Source organism: Rattus norvegicus, chromosome 5 (assembly GCF_021556685.1).
Source record: "Rattus norvegicus strain SHRSP/BbbUtx chromosome 5, alternate assembly SHRSP_T2T, whole genome shotgun sequence".
Lineage (NCBI taxonomy): Eukaryota > Metazoa > Chordata > Mammalia > Rodentia > Muridae > Rattus > Rattus norvegicus.
Genome location: NC_141538.1, coordinates 129,806,870 through 129,828,591, shown reverse-complemented (window position 1 = coordinate 129,828,591; position 21,722 = coordinate 129,806,870). Strand labels below are relative to the sequence as shown.

Genomic DNA, 21,722 nt, shown 5'->3' with positions numbered 1-21,722 from the left:
TTTTGTTTGAAAGCAAAACCTGTCTTGAATTAATGTGTAGCTATTTATAGTCCTCATTACACTTATACATATTTATATGCTGTACTGCAGAAATAGTAATGTGCTTGTGAGGTTTGCATCCCTGGTTACCCCAGACTGTATTGCAGGTCTGGCTTTTACTGTAATTTATATAATGTATGTATATTACCTTTGTGCATTCGTGAATTTGAAAAGATCCAAAAAAAGCCTTGTTGTTGAGTGATCCAGGAGTTTGCATGCTAGGCACCTGGGAAGGAAAGCAGGGTGCTGTCCTCTGAGTGTACACGAGTGACAGCTCCATGGGGTGACATCCACTCACCTGAGGACAGGCCGGTCACTCAGTCTCTGACACAAGGCACTTAAGAAAGGCATAGATTGAGCAGGCTTCCCATGACTGGTAGGGATGTACCTGGGTTCGTCATTTTGTTTCTCTCACTTTCTATCTGTCTGTGGCCAAGTTCCTTAACTATTTCCCTTTGATTTCTCCATTATCAGGTAAAAACTTATGCTGTGCTAGTCTGACACCCTGAATTCAATCCCCTGAACCCATGGTAGAAGGAGAGAACTGATCTTAAGAGGAGAGAATTTAGTCTTTTTTGGCTGGGCAGGCACTGCTGGAAGCAGGCAAGCATGTGGTGGAGCAATGGGAGAGAAAGAGGGGCCGAGTAGCTTGTGGACTATAAGGAGAGGCAGAAGCTGAGATGAAGGCAATGAGAAACAGCCTATTGTGAGAGGCCTGCACAGCTACCAGAGGCTATGGTGATGTCTGAGCCCATGCTGCTGACAAAGGCCATGTCTGGTCTGAGATCCTGCTGCATTTGGGGTCCATGTTGATGTCTGTGGCTGGCCTGTACTACCTACCCTTAAGGCTATGAGGATGTCTGTGGCCTGTACTACATACAGCCTGAAACCATGCTGATATTTGAGGGCTATGCAGAGGTGGCTCTGCTCCTCAGAGACATGACCTCAGGAGAGCTGGCCCTTCCCCTTACCTAGCCAGAGAGAAAGCCAGCTCTGGTTGCTGTGAGCATGGGAAAGCTGACAGGCTGACCAACCCAACTACCACCCACATCTTCCCCATCTATACTGTTGGAGCACATGAAGGGCATGGTCTGGACCTGCAGATACATAGCTGCAGGATCCCCAGGATTCAGGGCAAGCGTAAGATATCTGATAAGACTAACTCTGTGAGGATCCAGTATTGGTGTTGTAGCAGAAGTCAGAGGGCTTGAGCTAGCTTAACGATTCGTTGTAACGGACACTTGAAGTAAGCTCTTTGGATGGAAGGGTATACAGCGCCATACACTGCAAATTCCAATTCACGACAAAGAACAATCAGGTGATGGGGATGTGGGAAAGATGGAGGAGCCAAATGGATGGACGTGCACAGAAAGCTGAGGTAGACAGAGGAGCAGGTTGTTCCCCGAAGGGCTCAGTCAGTGAGATGGTTTGTGTTGTTTCCTTTTGTTTTCTAATTTTCATTTTTAAAAATTTACTTTTAGGTGGGGTTACAAGGTTGGAGGGTGGATATGGAAGGACAGGGAGATGAGTGGGGCTGGGGTGCATGATGTGAAATTCCCAGAGTCAATAAAAAAAGTTGTCTTTTGTCAAAAACAAACCAAACCAACAAAACACCCAAAAGTTGTCTTTTGAGCAAGGCAAGAGAATTTCTGTGACTTCCAGGCCATCCTGAGTTATAGTCTAGAGCAAAACTGTGCCTCAAAAACTAAAGGAGCATAAGCAAAAGGAGCTGTCTCAAGCTTATTGTGACAACTTAAATACAGCAGTAAGTAATACACTGGCACACACGGTAACGGTGATGACACACCAATGCCTGGCACACACCGTAAAGGTGATGACACCAGTGTTGATGTGTGTCATTTGGTAATACGTGTGAAATGTACATTGATCCCATTATGGAGCTGTGTGTCAAGTGGAGCAGTAACTTTGTCTGTCTGAGTACTGGGCCAGTGCATTCAGTTTCTGATTATGGAGATATGGGATGCCTCAGGCCAAGGGGTGGTTCCTGTTACAGAAGTTTAATGGCATTAACACTGACAGGAAGAGGCAGTCTCTCCATATTAGAGACCCACCCATCGTCAGAACCCAATCCATGTAAAACTTCTGCCTTGGCTTTCTGGTTTTAGTTTTGACCTGCTTTATATAATGCTAATTATATCGAGTAAAAAGAAAAATATTGTAAGTATAGTTAAATGAGTTTTCACATTTGCTTATGGTCTCGTGACTGTATCCGAATCAAAGCATAGAGAATTATTGACATTCTGCAAAATCCCTTTCTGTCCTTTTTTTTTTTTTTTAAATCTATCCCACTTTGAAGAGCAAGTGTTTCTGAATTCATGGTTTCTGTCTTCATAGTTAGTGCACTGGGACATTGCTGTCTTGCCCTAGGATTGATGGTCCATGTTGCAACACTGGCTAGGCACATGCCCACATGGGGGTGAGCCAACAGGAGTCTTGGTGTGGAAGCGTTTGACTTTTTTTCGCATTCTTTTTCCACAGATGCCTACTATCATTTACTAAATGTTTGTTTAGTATTCTTTACAGAAGCTTGGTTGGGTGACAGATTAGGGGGAAAGATACAAGAATAAACCAGACACCTTGACTTTTTAGAAAAAGTGACAAAGAACACATACATCATCAGGTAAGATCATAGAAATGCTGTGCGTGGACACAGATCAGTTACATCTGTGGGCGATTTCTAGCAAGTCAGGCGAGACTCTTGTTTAAGATAAATGTATTTTAAGCAAAGTGAAAATTAATGTTAAAATATAAGTTTTTAAGTGTCTTTATGTAACAGGCTTAGGAGACATTCTTTGCTTCATGAAAGGGGAATAGGATTGGGTTAAACGACACACTCATCTTCAGTGAGCTTTAAATATGCTTGTGCAAAACTTTTCCTGACATTTACTTGTGAAGCAGTGTAAACCCACATTTATATATTAATTAAACAGGTTTTCATAGATGACCAAGCCAGCTCAGTCAATCAACAGGGTCTCAAGGGAGGGAGTGAGGATTGAAAAGAAAAAGACAACATTATAATATGACTTCAGCCAGTGCTGAGGCTGAAACAGGTGTATTATTTCCCAGTCAGCTTTTATACCATTCTGGGTACTTGCAGAGAATAGGGTCTATTCTTAGATCAAAGACAAAGTAATCAAACGAGGTAATAAAGAGATCACATAGGATAGTAAGCAAACAGCAATAAACAAAGTCCCTGGGAGTCACTGGGTCTGGGGGCTTATCAGGATTACCTAGACAAAAGGGAAGTCACACATTCCATAGTCGTGTTTACCTTGATCCTTGCATTAGCCCAAATGTTAATATTCTTACCTGAGCCTACTTCCTAGAGGTCACTGACAAGTATTTGCCAAATTTCTATAAGCAGGTACCGAAAGCCCTCCACACATAGACAGTATAGTATACTGGCTTCAGGCTAGATTCTGTGAGTCAGTTAAGTCCCCATCCCTTTTTTCTTTGCAGTGCTGGATCCAGGATCTAGGATCTCATGCATGCCAAGCAAACCATCTATCACTGAGCTGCTTCACCTCATGTTTTTGAGTATCTAATGCATGCTAAAAATATACTGAACTGATTTTCTTAAAGCTTATAAAAAAGGTTAGAGAGCTAAATAGTTACAATTAACATACAAATTAAGTAGCTACTCCAGGATTGAAGAGATGGCTCACCAATTAAGAACATTTAACTGCTTTTGAAGAGGGCCCAGCACCCACATAGTGGCTTACAACTGTATGGAACCTTAGTTCCAGGGATTCTGACGCCCTCTTCTGGCCTCCTCAGACACTGCATGTATATGTTGCAATATAGTCTTGCAGGCAAGACACCTATACGCATAAAATAAATTAAAAAGTATAAAAAAATTACTTTGGGGCTGGAGAGATGGCTCAGTGGTTAAGAGCACCGACTGCTCTTCTAGAGGTCCTGAGTTCAATTCCCAGCATGGTGGCTCACAACCATCTGTAATGAGATCCGATGCCCTCCTCTGGTGTGTCTGAAGACAGCGACAGTGTACTCATATACATTAAATAAACAAATTTTAAAAAATTATATTTTAAAAAAAGGATTACATTGGCACTGTCTTGATTTTGTGTTTATATAATTACTAACTTGTGATTGTTTTATTGTAATATTTCAAAGTGCAATTGAACAAAATGTGGTCAAAAATCTGAAATTAGGAGTGGGAGAAGTGGTTCAGCAGATAAAGGCATTTATCATCAAGCCTGATAACATAATTTTAATCCCTGGGACCCATGTGATAGAAGGAGAAACTGACTCTTGAAAGTTTTCTCAACCTCCACCTGCATGTCACGGTGTACCCATGTCCCCCATAAGTAAATGTGCTAAAAAGGGAAGACCACCGGAATGCATGTTTGCAATCCCAGTTCTCGGGAGGTGAAGGCAGAAGGAAGAAGAATCCAAGGTTATCCTCAGCTAAGTAGCTAGTTTGAGACCAACCTGGGCTACTCTGTCTTAACAAACAACTCAGAAAGTTATCAGAAAAAGAGAAAAGGGGGTTGGGGATTTAGCTCAGTGGTAGAGCGCTTGCCTAGCAAGCACAAGGCCCTGGGTTCGGTCCCCAGCTCCAGTGGGGGTTGGGGGGGAGAAAAAGAAAAAAGTTTCTTTTGTTTTGCCTGGGAGTGTTGAATAGTCTGAATTGACTGAATAAGCGTATTCAACTAAATATGTTTGTTGAATGAGTAGGATGCCTGAGAGGAGAGGCTGGGAGGATGTACACAGTGCACTAATTCCTCCCCTGTCTCAGATACTAACTAAGTTCTGGGAGATAGTAAATGTAATACTAGTAAAATTGTAATTAGATTTCCTATGCGACAAGGAGAAAAGGCACACAAACATGTAATGCAGGATTTTAACAGTGTGGTAGAAACATGTGCCAGCTGTGGAGGGAGGATGTGGGAAGGGTCCACAGAGGAGGTGTGCGCACACACACACACACACACACACAGGCATGCATGCTTAGTGTAGAGTGGGCAAAGCTAACAAGACGTGTTTGAAAGGAAGCGTATAGAAGTACAGGAAAGTTTCCCTTCCTGTCACCTCTGAGTTGGAAAGCTCGAAGAATCAACTGAACCACACAATAAGAAGATGGGGTGGGTGCAAGTTTATTAGGGCACGAGGGACCACACACAGGAGACTCCAAGACAGTCAGCTGCCAGGGCTTAGTGTCTTCACTGGGGAGAGTGAAGTGAGGAGCTAGTGACACTTTAAAGGGGGTAAGTGATTTTGGGGGTGGGGAGCTTGAAGAGTGGAGAGCGGCTTGAGACAAGGTTCCACGGGCTCTAGGTGGTTTGATTTTCCAGCTTCTTCCTGTGTGATACTCCTCATTTCTTATCACTCCTGGTTCAGTGAATCTGGTCCTTAGGAAGACAAGAAAACTTGAGAGAGACCTTGGGTTTTAGGTGTTAAGGTGTCATATTTGGGAGTGTTTGTTCTTGTTACCAGAGTTATTAGGGTCAAAGTCTCTGTCCTGCAGCACTGACAAGGTAGAGGCTCAGTCCACCGGCTCCCAGTGGGCCAAGTAGAGTGACAACAGTGAGAAGCAGAAAGGGTGTTTGTTCAATGTGGCCACCCTGGGACAAGGGACAGATGGAAAGGTCCAGTGACCTACTGGTTCCAACCAAGTCCATCTTCAGGGTCCAGACTCCAGGCTTAGGTTTAAATAGAGGCAAAAGGCACGTGCAAAAGGCACGCTTAACTAAGCAGCTGAGTCATGGCGTAGTCCTGCCCATCACTGACCAATCGCTGCCTCCTGGTTCTTGGTCTGTCTTGCAAGAAGTTAGCATTGTGTGAAATCTCTCTGGTAAATACATCTCTCTGCTGGCCCCAGGATTCCTGGGACATTCCAATTCCTTGGAGTCCATTGTTTTAAGTCTGATAACAGGGAAGAGGAGGCACGTAAGCCTTTCTGTAGGATATCTTTGCTCCTGTCTGGATAGTTACATGTTGAACTCTGAGAAAATTTGTTGCTCATGAGAATAGGACCTGTTTAGTTTTAAAGAGCATCCCTACAGACTTTGTTTATTGTATTTAAGTTAGGAGCAAGAAAGGGTCATAAATGGGTACTGCATGATTGCCATAGTAAGCACTGGGACCACCTCTTGAGAGTTGAGTCATGTCTCCATTTTACAAACAGAGAAACTGAAGTCTGAGAACAGAAGGGATCTGATCAAGGCTGCACTGTTGCTAAACTGGCAAAGCCAGATTTCAGCATTTTTCCATAGTCACCTCCTTTTATTAAATTGTGCTGTCTATAGTATCTTCTTTATCTGGGGATGTGTGTGTGTTTGTGTGTGTATTATATATGTATATGTAGGTATATATTCTTGTAACTAACTCTAGAAATTATAGAGGATTGAAATGATTTTGTACTTTTTTAAAAAGATTTATTCATTTATTATATATAAGTACACTGTAGCTGTCTTCAGATACACCAGAAGAGGGCATCTGATCTCTTTACAGATGGTTTGTGAGCCACCATGTGGTTGCTGGGAATTGAACTCAGGACCTCTGGAAGACCAGTCAGTTGCTCTTAACCGCTGAGCCATCTCTCCAGCCCGATTTTGTACATTTAAAGAATAAATTTCCTATAAATGGTATCTGCAGCTTTGGAGCCTAAATGGAGAATATTTTGAATATTTATTAATGAACAAAAATTTTTATTTATTGTAAGTGGTGTGTGTGTGTGTGTGTGTGTGTGTGTGTGTGTGTGTGTGTGTGTGTGTGTGTTTGTGTTGTATATCAGATGTGTCCAAGACACAGGTGTGGAGGCTCGAAGACTACTTCTGGGAGTCAGTTCTCTCCTCTTACCAAGGGCTCTAGGTCACCTTGTCAAGTTGTAGGGCTTTTGTAGCAAGCAGTTTGACCCACTGGACCATCTTGCTGGCCCTTGAAGATTAAAAAATACTTTAAAAATTTTTACTTTATGTATATGCTTGTATGAATATAAGTGCCTGATGTATATACAGTGCCCATAGAGGCCAGAAGGGGGTGTTCAGTCCCTGAAAGTGGAGTTATAGGTGCTTGTGAGACACCATGTGGGTGTTAGGGACAGAATCCAGGTTCTCTGTAAGAGCCGCCAGTGCTTTTAACCGCCGAATCATCTCTCCTGCCTGTATGGATGGCTTCTTAAGTGGAATACTGAAATTCATCTAAAATAAGGAAACGTAACTCAGTACAGCAGTTCAGAGCCCTTGTTGGGCAACAGATTTAATACATTGAGCTGAATGGTTCTTAGCATGCTCTTAAAATGACTTTCCTACTCCAGGATATAATTTTTCACACTCCTCTGGGAAAGAAAATATTTATTATTCTTTGAGATCAGAGAAAAATGAAAAATTTAATTATTATGACATGCTCTACAGCTTTTGGTTGGAACACAGAGAAATCCAGGGAAGTTTATTTCCCCACAGGATTATGAAGGGAAAGATCGTCTTTAAAAAAAATGGCTTTTGGCAGCAGTGGTTATAATGTGGTCCAGGGTTTCAGCTGGAATTCCCTGAGGATAACAGGATGAACTTGTTAAGGAACCTGGAACTTGTGCAGGCAAGAGAACAGTCTGTCAAAGTCCTTAGGCATGAAGGCCCTTGGTTCAGGGAGCTGAAAAGTCAGGCTCGGCCACAGGAATGGTGGGAGCTTTTAGACAGGAAGATTGTTTTGTTCTGGTTTGCTTTACATATTTCTATTTCTTTCTAAACAGTTTCTGTATCTAGCCCAAGCTGTCCTGGAGCTCATGTAGATCATCCTGGCTCAGATTTGAGAGGAGTCATGCTGGTCTTGATAGCAGGGTTCAGGGGGCAGCACCTGGAGTGGTTCCAGATTATTGTGTTCTGAAAGAAAGAATTGAACAGGCTTGGGGAGACAGTAACAGGCAAGGGAGACAGCTTACTGAAAAGGGAGCTGCAGAGGGGTGGTGCTGGGTCAGACTCAGGTCCTCAGGGCTGCCAGTGCCTTTACCGTGAGCCAGCATGCCTCACTCCTGCAGCCCAGGCCCACACTCTCTTTTGGGTCTCTGGTTCCTTCAGAGTTGCTCTCTGTGCTTGCTCCGTTGTGCTTTCTGTGCTCTGTGTTTGGATTGTTTGTTAGGCTTTTTTGATGTTTTATATGCGTCTGTCAGTTCTGTTGTAGAACGCTCCATATTCTGATTGGCCCGAGCAGCTCCTCAGCTATTTGTGTAATGGCTTCCACTGTCTCTCTTAGTGTTGTGTAATCCGTAATCCAAGTGAAGCAACACTGTTGGCCTGTCTGGCCCTTTGTGATATTAAAAACTGCTTTACAATGCAGGCAGGTCAGGGATGAGAGAGAGAGAGAGAGAGAGAGAGAGAGAGAGAGAGAGAGAGAGAGAGAGAGAGAGAGAGAGAATGAATATGAATATGAATATGAATATGAATGAGAGAGAGAGAATATAAATTAGCTTTACATCCTAATCTCATTGGTTGTATTCTAACCTAATAAATGCTTTTGTATCCTGCCCTGCCCTTATTGTTTTGGAGAGAAGCTAAATATAGGTCCATAAAAGGGTTATTAAGTGCTTAAGGATGCCTTGCTTAGCAATGCTTTCATTAGCTGCCTTATTAGTAAAGAACTCTTTGATCATACCTAGTATTTTCCCCCTAAAGTATATGTCTGTGTTTGCAAAAATAAAAGCAGGCTGTCTCCAGTATATCCACAGTCACTTCTGAAAATGAGTTCCCATGGCTTAGAAATTTGGAGGTTATATATAGGGTGTCTGGGGCTTCGAGCGGGACAATTACAGTCACGTGGAATCAGCTTGTTGTGATCTTTGTTCTCATATAGGTGGGAAATGGAAAATATCGGTTATTCTGCAGGTATTACATGTGTATCGCAATCCCTCTCCTACATTTGACTTTACTTTGAGTGGTCAGTTTGCTTTCAGAAGCATTTATTTCCTGGAGTCAACTGTGCTTGCTGTGACAGCCTGTGCTGCACCCAGGCTAGTGAGGGGACAGAAGGGACAGCAGTGTCTCACCAGGAAATGCTTTGAGCACCTGATGCATACCAGACACTGCACTAAAGCATGAAATAAGCCAAGATAGACTCCTCACCCTCCCAGGAGTGCCCCACAGGATGTACTTGCCACAACCAGGAGCGCACAGGAGGCTGGGTACTCGGGTGAGAATCCAGACCGGATGGCTAAAGCGCTTTGATGAGTGGCCGCAAAGCAAAAGGAGCCCTAGATGAGAAATGGCATCTGGGAATTGCACAGATAATGCTTGAGCGTCTTCCTAAAGTGTGGTCCTTTGCCTGCCTGTTATCAGCATCATGGGGAGAGATTCTTTTTTTTTTTCCAGAGCTGGGGACCGAACCCAGGGCCTTGTGCTTGCTAGGCAAGCGCTCTACCACTGAGCTAAGTCCCCAACCCCTATGGGGAGAGATTCTTATGCCCATAGGTGAGAAATGCTGGGTTGTAGGGAAGGAACGTGGAGAGAGATATAACTGTTGGAGCTTTTGTACACTGAGGATGTGTGTAAATTCTGTGCTCAGGTTGATTTGAATAGATGACAAACTACTTTCATTTAAAAACTGGTGATTTCCCTGCAAGAAATGGTTTCTTGCAAGGCCCTGGGTTCGGTCCCCAGCTCTGAAAAAAAGAAAAAGAAAAAAAAAAAAAAAGAAATGGTTTCTTCTGCGGCAGGTTATGGGCAGAAAGAATGGTCAGTTCTATAAATGTCACTCAATTTTAGTTCCCAGATGACTTTAAAAACACTTGACTTAACCTTTTATTTATTGAGTTTTTTGTTTTTCTTTTAGTCCAAAGACAAAATGATGAGAGGCTCTCGAAGAGGATGCGTTAGACTCAGAGTAAGTATTTTTTCATTTTATGAGGACCAATTTCAACAGAAAAGAAATATTTTGATGGGGCCACAGAGTCTAGATTTAATTTAATTTCCTTACTTAGCTATTGGGCCAGATAACCCAGTCTCAGGGAGGGGAATTGGGTTTTTCAAGAAACTTCCAGGAAGTTTCAGGACCAGGACTAGAACTCAGTTATTTTGGTCAAGGTTTAATCCATGACTTAAAGCACTTCCCAGCTCTTCTTTAAAACCTCAGGTTACAAACAAGGGTCCAGGCTAGAATGAAGGGAATTGTTCTGTTGGTGTCACGGCAGTAGTACAAAGGACTCAGAAAAGCTCGTCAGCTGTTCTGTTCTCCTCAGCAGTTTAGCTGTGTATAGCAGTGTGGGGCAGGAGATAGTCTGAACCATACATATAACAAGGTTAAATTATTAAGAAGATATTTTACGGGCTGGTGAGATGGCTCAGCGATTAAGAGCACTGACTGCTCTTCCAGAGGTCCTGAGTTCAATTCCCAGCAACCACATGGTGGCTCACAACCATCTGTAATGAGATCCCAAGCTCTCTTCTTGTGTGTCTTAAGACATCGACAGTGTACTCATATACATAAAATAAATAAATAATTAAAAAAAAAGATATTTTACGTAGTACTTGGGTGTAGGGGAGAATAGTTAATTCGCTTTGAGCTCCCTCCCAGTGGGTGATCGAGCCTCCCAAGAGCTCTAGATTTGCAAATGAAAGACATACAGACATAGACACACACACACTCACACACACACACACACACACTCACTCACTCACTCACTCACACTCATGCACACACACACCAGCTAATTTTGATGTGCCTCGACTAGCACAATGGCTGGGCACTTTTAAACTTCCCCATGGCTAGCACACACTCCCCTCCAGTATTCCTGAGTTAAGATCTTTTGAAATCTATATTTCATCTCTGCTACCCCAGACCCAATTATGGAAGTGGCTCCTGGGGCCACTTTCCTGGATTCTTACATGTGGGCAGGCCTTTAAGTTTCCTCTTTCTGCTTCCTGTCATGGCGATTCTCCTCTTCCTCTCTCCCTCAGTCCCTTGCCTGTGCAATCCAAAAGTCTTGCCCCATCTCCCTGCTGTCTGACAATTCTTTATTACCAGTGAAAGCCAGTTGGGGGCAGGGACCCTGAGAGTCTGGAAGTGCAGCTTTTGGGAGCCAAATTAAGGCAAAGCATTAGAACCATTTCCCAACACTTGGGAGGCTGAGGCAGGTGGATCTCTGAGTTTGAGACCAGCCTGGTCTCCATCGTATGCTTCAGGCTAGCCAAGATTCTATAGTAAGGCCCTGGGGTGACGGTGGGGTTGGGGGGTGGGGTAGAGATTGAGATTGGACGTAACAGTTTTCATCTGGGTCTTTGAAGTCTGGCATGTCCTTTGCACTGATCTCACCCCCGTGGCGGGCCAGCATCAGGCAGCTTCCTCCTTTTCAAACTCCGTTTGTGTGCTTGCCGTCACCCTTATCATTTTTGGTGTGGTGCTTTAAACTGATGGTAGGGTACACCCCTACTTTTTGAAGGTGTGAATATATTTGGTAAACATTGTTACTTTTATCATCAGTTCTAACAAGAATTGGAAAACAGTTCTAAGCTTGGGTAGGCATAATGGGGAGTCTTGAATAGAGGTGGGTGTAAGGATGGCTGTTTTGCAGAATGGAAACAAGGCTAACTTCTATATATGACAGCAAGACTTAGGGGCCAGGCAGAAGTGCTACACACCTTTAATCTCAGTGAAGGCGTGGGCATGTGACCCACTGAGTTCAAGACCAGCCTGGTTTAGAGTGAGTTTCAGGACAGCCTGGGCTACACAGAGAAACTTAGTCTCAGAAAACAAACAAAAGGCAACTTAGGCTGTTTTTTTAGTTTTTATTTGGCTTTCTTTCTTGTTGTTTTGAGACAGAATCTCACTGTTGCAGGCTGGTCTTGAATTTGTGGTAATCCTTTGCCTCACCTTTCCCATGATCAGCCACACATGCCTTCTATTTTCGTGTTTTAACATTGTCCTTTTGTCTTGGTCATGCTGCTTTTCTGGGCACTTATAATTGATCTCAGTTTCCACTCAGTTTGGTTTTAACTGCTCTTTCTTGGCTTGAGGTAGGCCCAGGGTGAGTCTTTGGCAGGGCCGTGTTGAGACATCAGGTTAGCGGATTGTACTTGGAGTCAGGCCACTACCTTGTCATTACAGTCAATGCACCGCTTAGTTCTTGGGTTGGGTTTTTAAATATAGCTGAATTGTTAACCCTGTACATAGCTCTCAAGTTGAGAGAGAGAACTTCGCTTTGAGACCTTGGTGTGTTCCCAGTCGGATGCCTTCTGTCTCGAGTAAGTAATCACCCCTTGCATTTCTTTATAATTTTATAGTGTGATATCCTTAAATTTTATAGTTTTTAAATTCAGAATTTTTTGGATGCTTTGCTGTGTCTCAGTCTGGTCTCCAATTCTTGAGCTCAAATGATCCTTCAGTCGGCCCCTAAAGTGCTGGGATTACAATATGCCAGTATGTAGTAATTTATAGTTTTGTTTTGCTTATTTTAAAGCTCGATGCCTTTCCCCTCCCATGGTTGGCCCCTTGAAGCATTCCACCGTAAGACCTATGGAATTTGCAGAGGGTGCATTTTACTGACTCTGGTCCAGTTCTACACCTTCCTCTCTCCTGTTTCTGCTCTGATTGGTAGCTACATCCAGAGGGTGACTCAGACTCACATTTGATCCTGTTGACAAGACTGTAGGTGTTGTGTTTGGGAGCAGGAGACAGATGTCCAGCTCCTCCTGTTCCTTATTGATAGTAGTAGAAGCTTATGCTTAGTGAGTGCTTATTCTCACTGGGTTGGCTAAATGGAGTTAGATAGTTTATAGTTATGTTAATTTTGTGATGCTTAATTTTATGAGAGTTTTCTTTTCCTCTATTATCTATTTACCTAAAAGTGTAGCTCAGATAGGCAAGATTACTGCTTAATTTTTTCCTTTCATTGCTTAATTTTTAAGATAATGACTTAAGTCCACAACCATTTCTTTCTTTCTTTTTTTTTCTTTTTTCTTTTTTTTCGGAGCTGGGGACTGAACCCAGGGCCTTGTGCTCGCTAGGCAAGCGCTCTACCGCTGAGCTAAATCCCCAACCCCCACAACCATTTCTATATCCAAAAAATTTTTGTGCACCATATTCGTAACAGTATTAGTCACAGTGGTTCCAAAGCTAAACAGTATGAGTGTCTGTACATAGACAACTGAACAAAATATATATGGACATGCACACAAACTCAGTAGAATACTGTGATGGATTATTTCAGTCATCACTTGACGAGCTCTAGAACCACCAGGAAGATGGGTCTCAGGCATGCCTCTCAGGGATTATTCTGATTAGGTTAATAGACATAGGAAGATCTACCCACTGTGGGTGGCATCATTCCCTAGGCTGGGATCCTGAACTGTAAATATAAACTAAGAAAGGGAGCAGAAATAGACCCTTTATCCCATAAGGTGCTTTTGTTTCAGGGTGTTTTATTAAAGCAAACTAAGGCAAATATTACTGAGCCTTAAGAAAGGAAAGGAAAATTTTGCATATGCTAATATGTATGGATTTTGAGGGTGTTCTGCTAAGTAAAATAAGCTAGTCACTAAACACAAATATCCTTGTGAGTCCTGTTAGATAGAAGAGTCACTAATTCATGCAAACTGGAAGTCAAATGGTTTCCAGACTGACCATGGGGAAATAAGTTGTTATTTGGTGGGTTTGGAATTGTTTGAGTTTAGAAAGGTAATTTCTGGAGACGGAGGTGGTCACAGTAGCACAGCAGGATGAGTGTCCTCAGTGCTGCAAACCTGAAATGGCACAAACAGTAATTATCAGGTTACATGTTTTGTCACCATATATAGAAACACACACTGAATTTTCCACAGTTCTACAGGTAGACATCTTAGTTGGACTTTCTGCTAAGAGCTACAAGCTGAAGTCAAGGCTGGGGTGGGCATTATTTGGAGGCTCCAAGAAGAACCCTTTTCAGCCTGTAAGTCATATTCAGTTGCTTGAAGGTAAACACCTGAGGTCCCTTCGTTACTGTCACTTGTGGCCCTTAATCTGCTTTTGGGGCTGTGCCTAACGACCAGATCTCCTTATAGGAGTCAACAATACATACTGACCTCTACTATTGTGAATCCCTCTGACTTCCCATTCTGCTAACTGCTGCAGGAAACGCTGTTTGAAAAAAGCTCATGCAATTAGGTTAGGTTAGGTAATCTTTTTGATTTTATTAATCAGGGCACTGAGGTGCTCTCATCACATCCTGTTTGCATCCTTAGTCCCAGGAGAAGAGATTATCCAAGAACAAGTGTCATGCTTGCCTGCTGCCTATCAGGTTAGAAGAGGACCTACAGAAACCTGCATTTAAATCTCGTTTCACCCTTTGATTGACTGAAAGAGGAAACCTGTAAGCTTGGGTTTGAGTTTTCTTTAAGTGAGGATTATAATGCCTTTTTTTAAAAGCCGAATTCTGTGAGCATTAGGTACTTGGCACATCGTGAAGGGTGATGGAAATGTATTTATGATAAGGCTGGGATGCAGTTCAGCTAGTGTTGCTTCCTAGCATGCACAAAGGTTCTATCTTCAGAGCTGCATTAAACCACACATGGCTGGTGCATGACTCTATCTAATCCCAGCACTGGGGAGGCAGGGGCAGGAGGAACACAAGTTCAAGGTCACCTCTGTGACTTTAAGGCCTGTTTCAGGGTTTCTATTGTTGCGATGAAACAACATGACCAAAAAGCAAGTTGGAGAGGAAAGGGTGGCTTACACTTCCACATTGCTGTTCATCACTTAACGAAGTCAGGACTGGAACTCAAGTAGGGTAAGAACCTGGAGGCAGGAGCTGATGCAGAGGCCATGGAAGTGTCCTCCTTACTGGCTTTCTCCCCATGGCTTGCTCGCCTGCCAACCCAGGGGTGGCACCACCCACAGTGGGCTAGGCCCTTCTCCCATCAATCACTAGTTAAGAAAATGCCCAATAGCCAGATCTTATGGAGGCATTTTCTCCAAGGTTTCCTCTTCTCAGATAACTGTCATTTGCGTCAAGTTGACATAAACCTAGCCAGTACAACATCCTACCCCTAAAAGAAGGGAAAAAAGAAAAGTAGATTGTCCTTTGGGGTTCCTTATGTGAGAAACATTGTTCCTTATGTTTTAAAACATTGATTTCCAGGAGCCCCCTCTCCATACCTTATGTTACAGTAAGATCCTAGATTCTTTAGTTTTGAACAGATCCCCTGGTTGATTATCTTACACAGACAAGTTGGGATCACTGTAGAAAGATTTCATGGTTCTATGTAGGATCTCAGGGAGCTCACATGCTACTGCCTGAGACCCTGGGCAGATCTAGTTTGGGCACCTTGTCAGATGTCAGGCTTAGCAATTTTTCCCTGGAGTTAGGGGAGTTCAGTGCTTGGCAGTGCTCTGGAAGCACCACAGCCACATCTCCAGGCACTCAGAGACTTAGGTTGGCTTTCGTAATTTATCAAGGTCATTTGATAGGGAATTTGAGATTGAACTTTAGTCTCTTCAATCCCAAAACTGCCTTTAACCCTTAGTATTTGAGGCTTCTGTTATTATTATTTTTAGACAGTGTCTCTAGCTCAGGCTAGACTTGGATTTTCTACAAGACCTTGAGTGGATCCTCCTGCTTCTACCTCCCAGGTGCTGGGAGTACTGGCATGGCCCTCTATAGCTGTCTTGGGCAGGGTTAACAGGAAGATTGAACCCTGGGCCCTGTTATATTCTAGGCAAGCATTCTACCAGCTGAACAATTTCCCCAGCCCTGCAGTCCTTCAGGCTAGAATAATGCAGATGTGACACAATGTTGCCAAGCAGCAGAAAATCTGATGAGGAACAGGGAAGTAAAAACTAACAACACCTCCCCCCCTCTAGTATTTGTGTATGTATGTCTGTCTCAAAAAGAGACTTGCTTTGTAGATAGGCCTGAGGGGCCTGGAACTCACTATGTACCCTAGGCTTTCCTCAGACTCATAGCAATCCTGCCAGTCTCCCTAGTGCTGAGGTTACAGATTTGAACATTCTTTATGAGGTTTAGGAATACTCATTTTGGCCAGCTGTGAAGCACATGCCTTTATTTTAGTACTCAGGATGCAGAGGCAGGCAGAGCTGAGTTCCAGGCTAGTCTGGTCTACATAGTGAGCTTCAGGACAGCCAGGGCTATGTAGTGATACCATATATTTATGTTTATTTTGATCTGGGTATGGTCCATCCTCACACTTTCAAGGTATAGGCAGGAGGATTGGGAATTGAAGGACATTTTCAATGTCAAATTCACAAAGAACAGCTGGCAAAATGCTACTGCATTAATAAGTGAGCCAGCCCTAAGTCACCAGAGTAATCTTTTCTCATTGTGAAATGATGAGACAGCATGTCCCATGGGGCACACACTCACAGGCTAGAAGAGCACACTTTTAAGTTTATATATTAATCTGAATTACCTCCCCGAATCTGCTCTATGATGTCACTTATTGTTAGGAACAGCCCGATACCAGAGATATGGGGAAAATGTCACCTCACCAAAATAATGAGCATCCATCAGTGCCGAAAGTATTAACAGTCTAGTATGGCATGCTGCTAAGAGAAGAGCGCTCCCATGGTGGCTCCCATGGGGAAATGGATCCACTGACAGCCTGCATGTGACAGATACATGTCATACAAGTTGAGTATCCCTGGTTAAAAAAGAACATCTGAAATCCAAAGCACTGTAAAGTCCAAACTTTTCTGAGGGCCTACCAGGTGCCACACTCAGAAAATTCTGTACCTAATTTCATATAACAAGGCACAAAAATAGTGTATAAAATTACCTGCAAGTTATATGTATAAGGTATATGTGGAATATAACTGAATTTCAGATTTAGACTTGCTCCCCCGTACATTATTAAATATATGCAAATATCCAGAAGTTCAAAATAAGAGTATTTTCTGGTTCCACAGATTCCGTGTAGAATATTTAGCCTGTACTATCCATCGCACTGGGTCATATATAGATCAGTAGTTTTCAAAGTTCTTTAATTTCCAGGAGCCCCCTTCTACATATCTTATTTTAGAGTAAGATTCTAGGATCTTTAGTTTTGAACACTCCAAGGTTCTATACAGGATCTCAGGGAGTCCAGTGTTACTGCCCAAGACACTGGGCCGATCTAGTTTGGACACCTTGTAAGGTGTCAGGCTTAGAATTTTTTTTCTGGAGTTGGGGATGAGTTTAGTGCTTGGTAATGTTCTGAAAGCATCACTCACTGCCAAGCCACATCTCCAGGCACTAGAGACTTAAGTTGGCTTTTAGTAATTGATACATTCATGGTGACTCTGTCAGCAAAATGATGGACCACTAGGTGGCGCACTTACCCTGTAGAAGTAGTGATGGTTGCTTCTTGGAACTGATCTTCCACTTCACCTCCACGGTTTTGTTTTTAGGTTTTAGCCTTTTGAGACAGGGTTTCTCTGTGTAGCCTTGGTTGTCCTGAAGCTAACTCTCTCTCTGTACTAGGACAGCCTCAAACTCACAGAGATCTGCCTGCCTCTGCCTCTTAAGTGCTGGGATTAAAGCTGTGTAGCCCCATGTTTTATCTGAAAGCACAATAGTAACATTTTTTAGGAACTATCTGCAAAATGGGTAAGTAACATCATTAAAGAGGGTGAGAGGTAGAGACCAGAGCATGGCATCTGTGGAATGAAGGTTAAGAATGAATTCTGCCTTTAACTAACCCTATGAAGTGAGCCAACTCTTTCCATTCATTTCAGAACTCTTAAAAAGAAAAAAAAAAAAAAAGCTAAACAAGACAGGGTATCAAACTGGTCACACAGAATTGTTAGCATCAAATTTGTTAACATATTTGAAAAGCAGTAGGGATTGAATCTACTGCTTTAGAGACCTGGACGCCCAATCCACCTCTGATGGGTACTCCCACACCACTGAGCCATATTCCCAGCTCCTTTTAATTTTTTGAGACCAGGTTTTACTGATGCCTTGAACTCGCGGTTCTCAGCCTCAGCCCGGCTGCCCGGCTGCCTCTGATGAGCACTGCTGCTGCAGATGAGTTGGGTTCTGACATTCTGAAGAGACTTAGGGATCACCAGAGTGAGATGAATTACAAGGATGATGTATGTAATAATGGAGCAGTATGCGAGTTCTTTCTTTTTGTATGTGCGTGTGATTTGCATGCGTGTTCTCGTGTGTGCATTGTGCTCCATGTTATTAACAAGGCAGGCTTGCTCAGGTGAACTCTGAGCTCGCTATGCTAGCTTCAGATGCTGGCTTTATAGGCAGAAGGGCATTCATGTGGGTTCAGGGGATCCAAACTCTGGTCTTGGCAAAAGCTTTCACAGTGAGCACTTTGAACCCCTAGGTAGTCTGTTAAACTATAAAATCAGCAGCGAGAGAGGTGCCTGCATTCACTGCTGCTTCAGTGTTGTACCCTGCAGGTCCCAGAGTAGCAGATGAAGAAAAACAAAAGATAAAAGGCTTGTTCAGAAAATTTGTGTTTGCATGTTTCTGTAAAGTCCACTAGTGGTCCTGGCATGTGGTTATATGAGAACAAGGAACAAAGAAAAAAGATGGGATAGGTGGTGGGAGAGGGTGGGGGAATGAAAGTTAAGTATATTTGTATATAACATAACTATGTGCATACAGTCTGCAAGAGCCTACAGAAGCATTGGAGGGGTGGCTCAGTGGGTAACGATGCTTGCTGCCAAGATGACCTGAATTCACTTGTCAGGATCCATACAGTGGAAGAAGAGGACCAACTCCCACAAGTTGTCCTCTAACCTCCGGATGTGTGCCATGACACATATGTATAACCCTCTACCAATAAGTAAAAGAATGTGAAAAGAATTACATAAATTTTATTTGTATAACTAGCCTTGAACAAAAATTTGGGATGTTGAGGTCAGTGGAGAGATAGATCAATGGTTAAGGATACATACTGTTCTTTCTGAGGACTGGAGTTCAATTCCTAGCACCCATTTCAGGTGACCCACAACTCCCTATAACTCCAGCTCTAGGGTATCTGATACCTTCTTCTGGCATCTGTGGGCACCTTTACTTATATAACATACATGCACAGCGCACACATACATGTAAATAATTAAATAAATATCAGGAGGCAGAGCCAAGTGCATCTCTGAATTTGGGGCCAGCTTGGTCTACTAAGGGAATTCTGGATCATACACACACACACACACACACACACACACACACACACACACACACAGTAAGACCCTCTTTCAAAAACAACAGCAAGTTGGATATGGGAACAATGTGCAAAAACTAGTAACATTCCTATAGTCAATTAGGAAAAGAGTTAAAGAACTATATCTGTAATAGGGGGGCGTGTTTAAAGAACGTGTATGCACAGTACAGTTCCACTGTTGTCTCTGTAGCCGGGGACAGTGCGTGCTGAGTGTAAAGTGGGAATACCTATGCTGCGTGTGCTTAACAGCAGCCATGGTCCCGTTAGGAGGGGCATGAGCACTTTACGCTCTGGAGTGCTCTTCATTCCTTTATGGCCTTTGGAATCAGTTTACCAACCCACTTTTCTCTTTTTTGCAAACAAAACAAAACACACAAAACAACACCCTGCAAAATGGCCGAAATATCTTGTCTTGTTTTGCTTTGTTTTTCCCCCCAAATCATGACAGCAAAACTGATTTGATCTTAGGTTTTTGCACCATTATTCGTGTGTAAAGTATTTCTGTGTCTATAGAATAAGGAAAACCAAGAAATCCATCCACTTGGAGAACATTGTGAAACTGTAGCTGCTGTCTGCAGCCTGAAGAAGTATGTACTGATAGAACATGAGAAGCTGAGCATTCAAAAACCTCAGAGAGGCCAGCAGAGGTGCTGCAGCCTTTAATCCCAGCACTCAGGAGGCAGAGGCAGGCGGATCTCTGAGTTCAAGGCTAGCCTGCTCTATAGAGTGAATTCTAGGATAGACAGGGCTACACAGAGAAACTGTCTTGAAAATAAAAGAAAACAAAACCCAAGACACAACAAAAAAGAAAACCTCAGAGAAAAATCATGAGAGGCCATGGAAGATAAATAAATATATATTATGTTGGTGTCATGGTACGTCTACACAATGGAATACTACTCAGCTATCAAAAACAGTGACTTTATGAAATTCATAGGCAAATGGATGGAACTGGAAAATATCATCCTGAGCAAGGTAACCCAATCACAGAAAAACACACATGGTATGCAGTCATTGATAAGTGGATATTAGCCCAAATGCTCAAATTACCCAAGATGCACAGAACACGTGAAACTCAAGAAGGATGACAAAAATGTGGATGCTTCACTCCTTCTTTAAAAGGGGAACAAGAATACCCTTGGGAGGGAATAGGGAGGCACAGTTTAGAACAGAGACTGAAGGAATGCCCATTCAGAGCCTGCCCCACATGTGGCCCATACATATACAGCCACTCAATTAGATAAGATGGATGAAGCAAAGAGGTGCAGGCTGACAGAAGCCGAATGTTTATCTCTTCTGAGAGACACAGCCAGAATATGGCAAATACTTAGGCTAATGCCAGCAACAAACCACTGAACTGAGAACGGGACCCCCATTGAAGGAATCAGAGAAAGGACTGAAAGAGCTGAAGGGGCTTGAGACAATGCCAACCAACCAGAGGTTCCAGGGACTAAGCCACTACCCAAAGACTATACATGGACTGACCCTGGGCTCCAAATTCATAGGTAGCAATGATTAGCCTAGTAAGAGCACCAGTGGAAGGGGAAGCCTTTGGCCCTGCCAAGGTTGGACCCCCAGTGAACGGGATTGTTGGGGGGAGGGCAGTAATGGGGGGAGGATGGGGAAGGGAATACACATAGAAGGAGAAGGGTTAGGGGGATGTTGGCCTGGAAACTGGGAAAGGGAATAACATTTGAAATGTAAATAAGGAATACCCAATTTAATAAAGATGGAGAAAAAAATTTAAAAAAAGCATCGCAATAAAAAGGTTGATATTTTGGTGAGCTAGCACAGCAGTTTTCTTGATAATAGAATACCAGTGGAAATATGTGAGTTGCCAAGAGGAGTTTTGCTCCAGAACACCCCCACCTCCCATCCTCCTAAAAGCAGAGCAAACCTAGGCAGGGGGAGAGGAAGGGTAGCAGACAGAGGGAACAACTGGAGATATGTGGTTGTGGGAAGATCTTGCAACAACAGGTAGACCTCAAGCAGTTCAGGTACAGAAGTTGGGGCTAAGCTGTGGTGGAGTGTGGCCATCTCTGAAACCTGGTCAGTCATGTCCTCGAAAGTGAAAGTTCTTTGTTATTATGCCAGGACAGCATGGATCACCCAGGATTGTTCTGGAAAAACCAGGTCATAAAGTCACCTTATGTGAGGTGAGAACTGGTAATGTGGTTACTTACATTCAAGGAACAGAGAAGAAGATGAATTACAGCCAAGAGGTTTAGATGACCGGATTATCTTGCTGGGAAGGGAATTAGAGGAATAGTCTATTTGCTGGAGTGGATGCAGACTCAAAGAGAGTTCTTGCTGTTGTCAAGGAGACTTGCATATGTGTACCAAAAACTGGGGCTGGTGAAAAGGAGAGAGAAGGTGATAGGGAATGGATAAGTGGAGGGTTAATAGTTAACAGAAGATGGGTGGAAATCTCTGCCCAGAAAACCATAAGCACTGTTGTAGTGAAGCTGTCAATCAGTGGCCTTCTCAGTCAATGTGCTGCTGTGCACTCACTCGCTCATGCACGGAACTTGCTGTGTCCACTTGACACTTTTAAAGGGTCAA

The 21,722-nt window shown here is 43.1% G+C and overlaps 1 protein-coding gene across 9 annotated transcripts in view; it reads left to right on the top strand.

Moving 5' to 3' along the window:
- The window catches only part of Osbpl9 (oxysterol binding protein-like 9), a 142,762-nt gene that overhangs the window by 16,232 nt on the left and 104,808 nt on the right, over nucleotides 1-21,722 (top strand). For all 9 annotated transcript variants that reach the window (XM_087548211.1, XM_087548203.1, XM_087548201.1 and 6 more), the window contains 1 exon segment: nucleotides 9,844-9,894. Coding sequence is in view for 4 of the 9 variants with exons in the window: in XM_087548190.1 (XP_087404316.1) it covers nucleotides 9,844-9,894 (51 nt within the window). In the remaining 5 variants the exon portion in view is untranslated.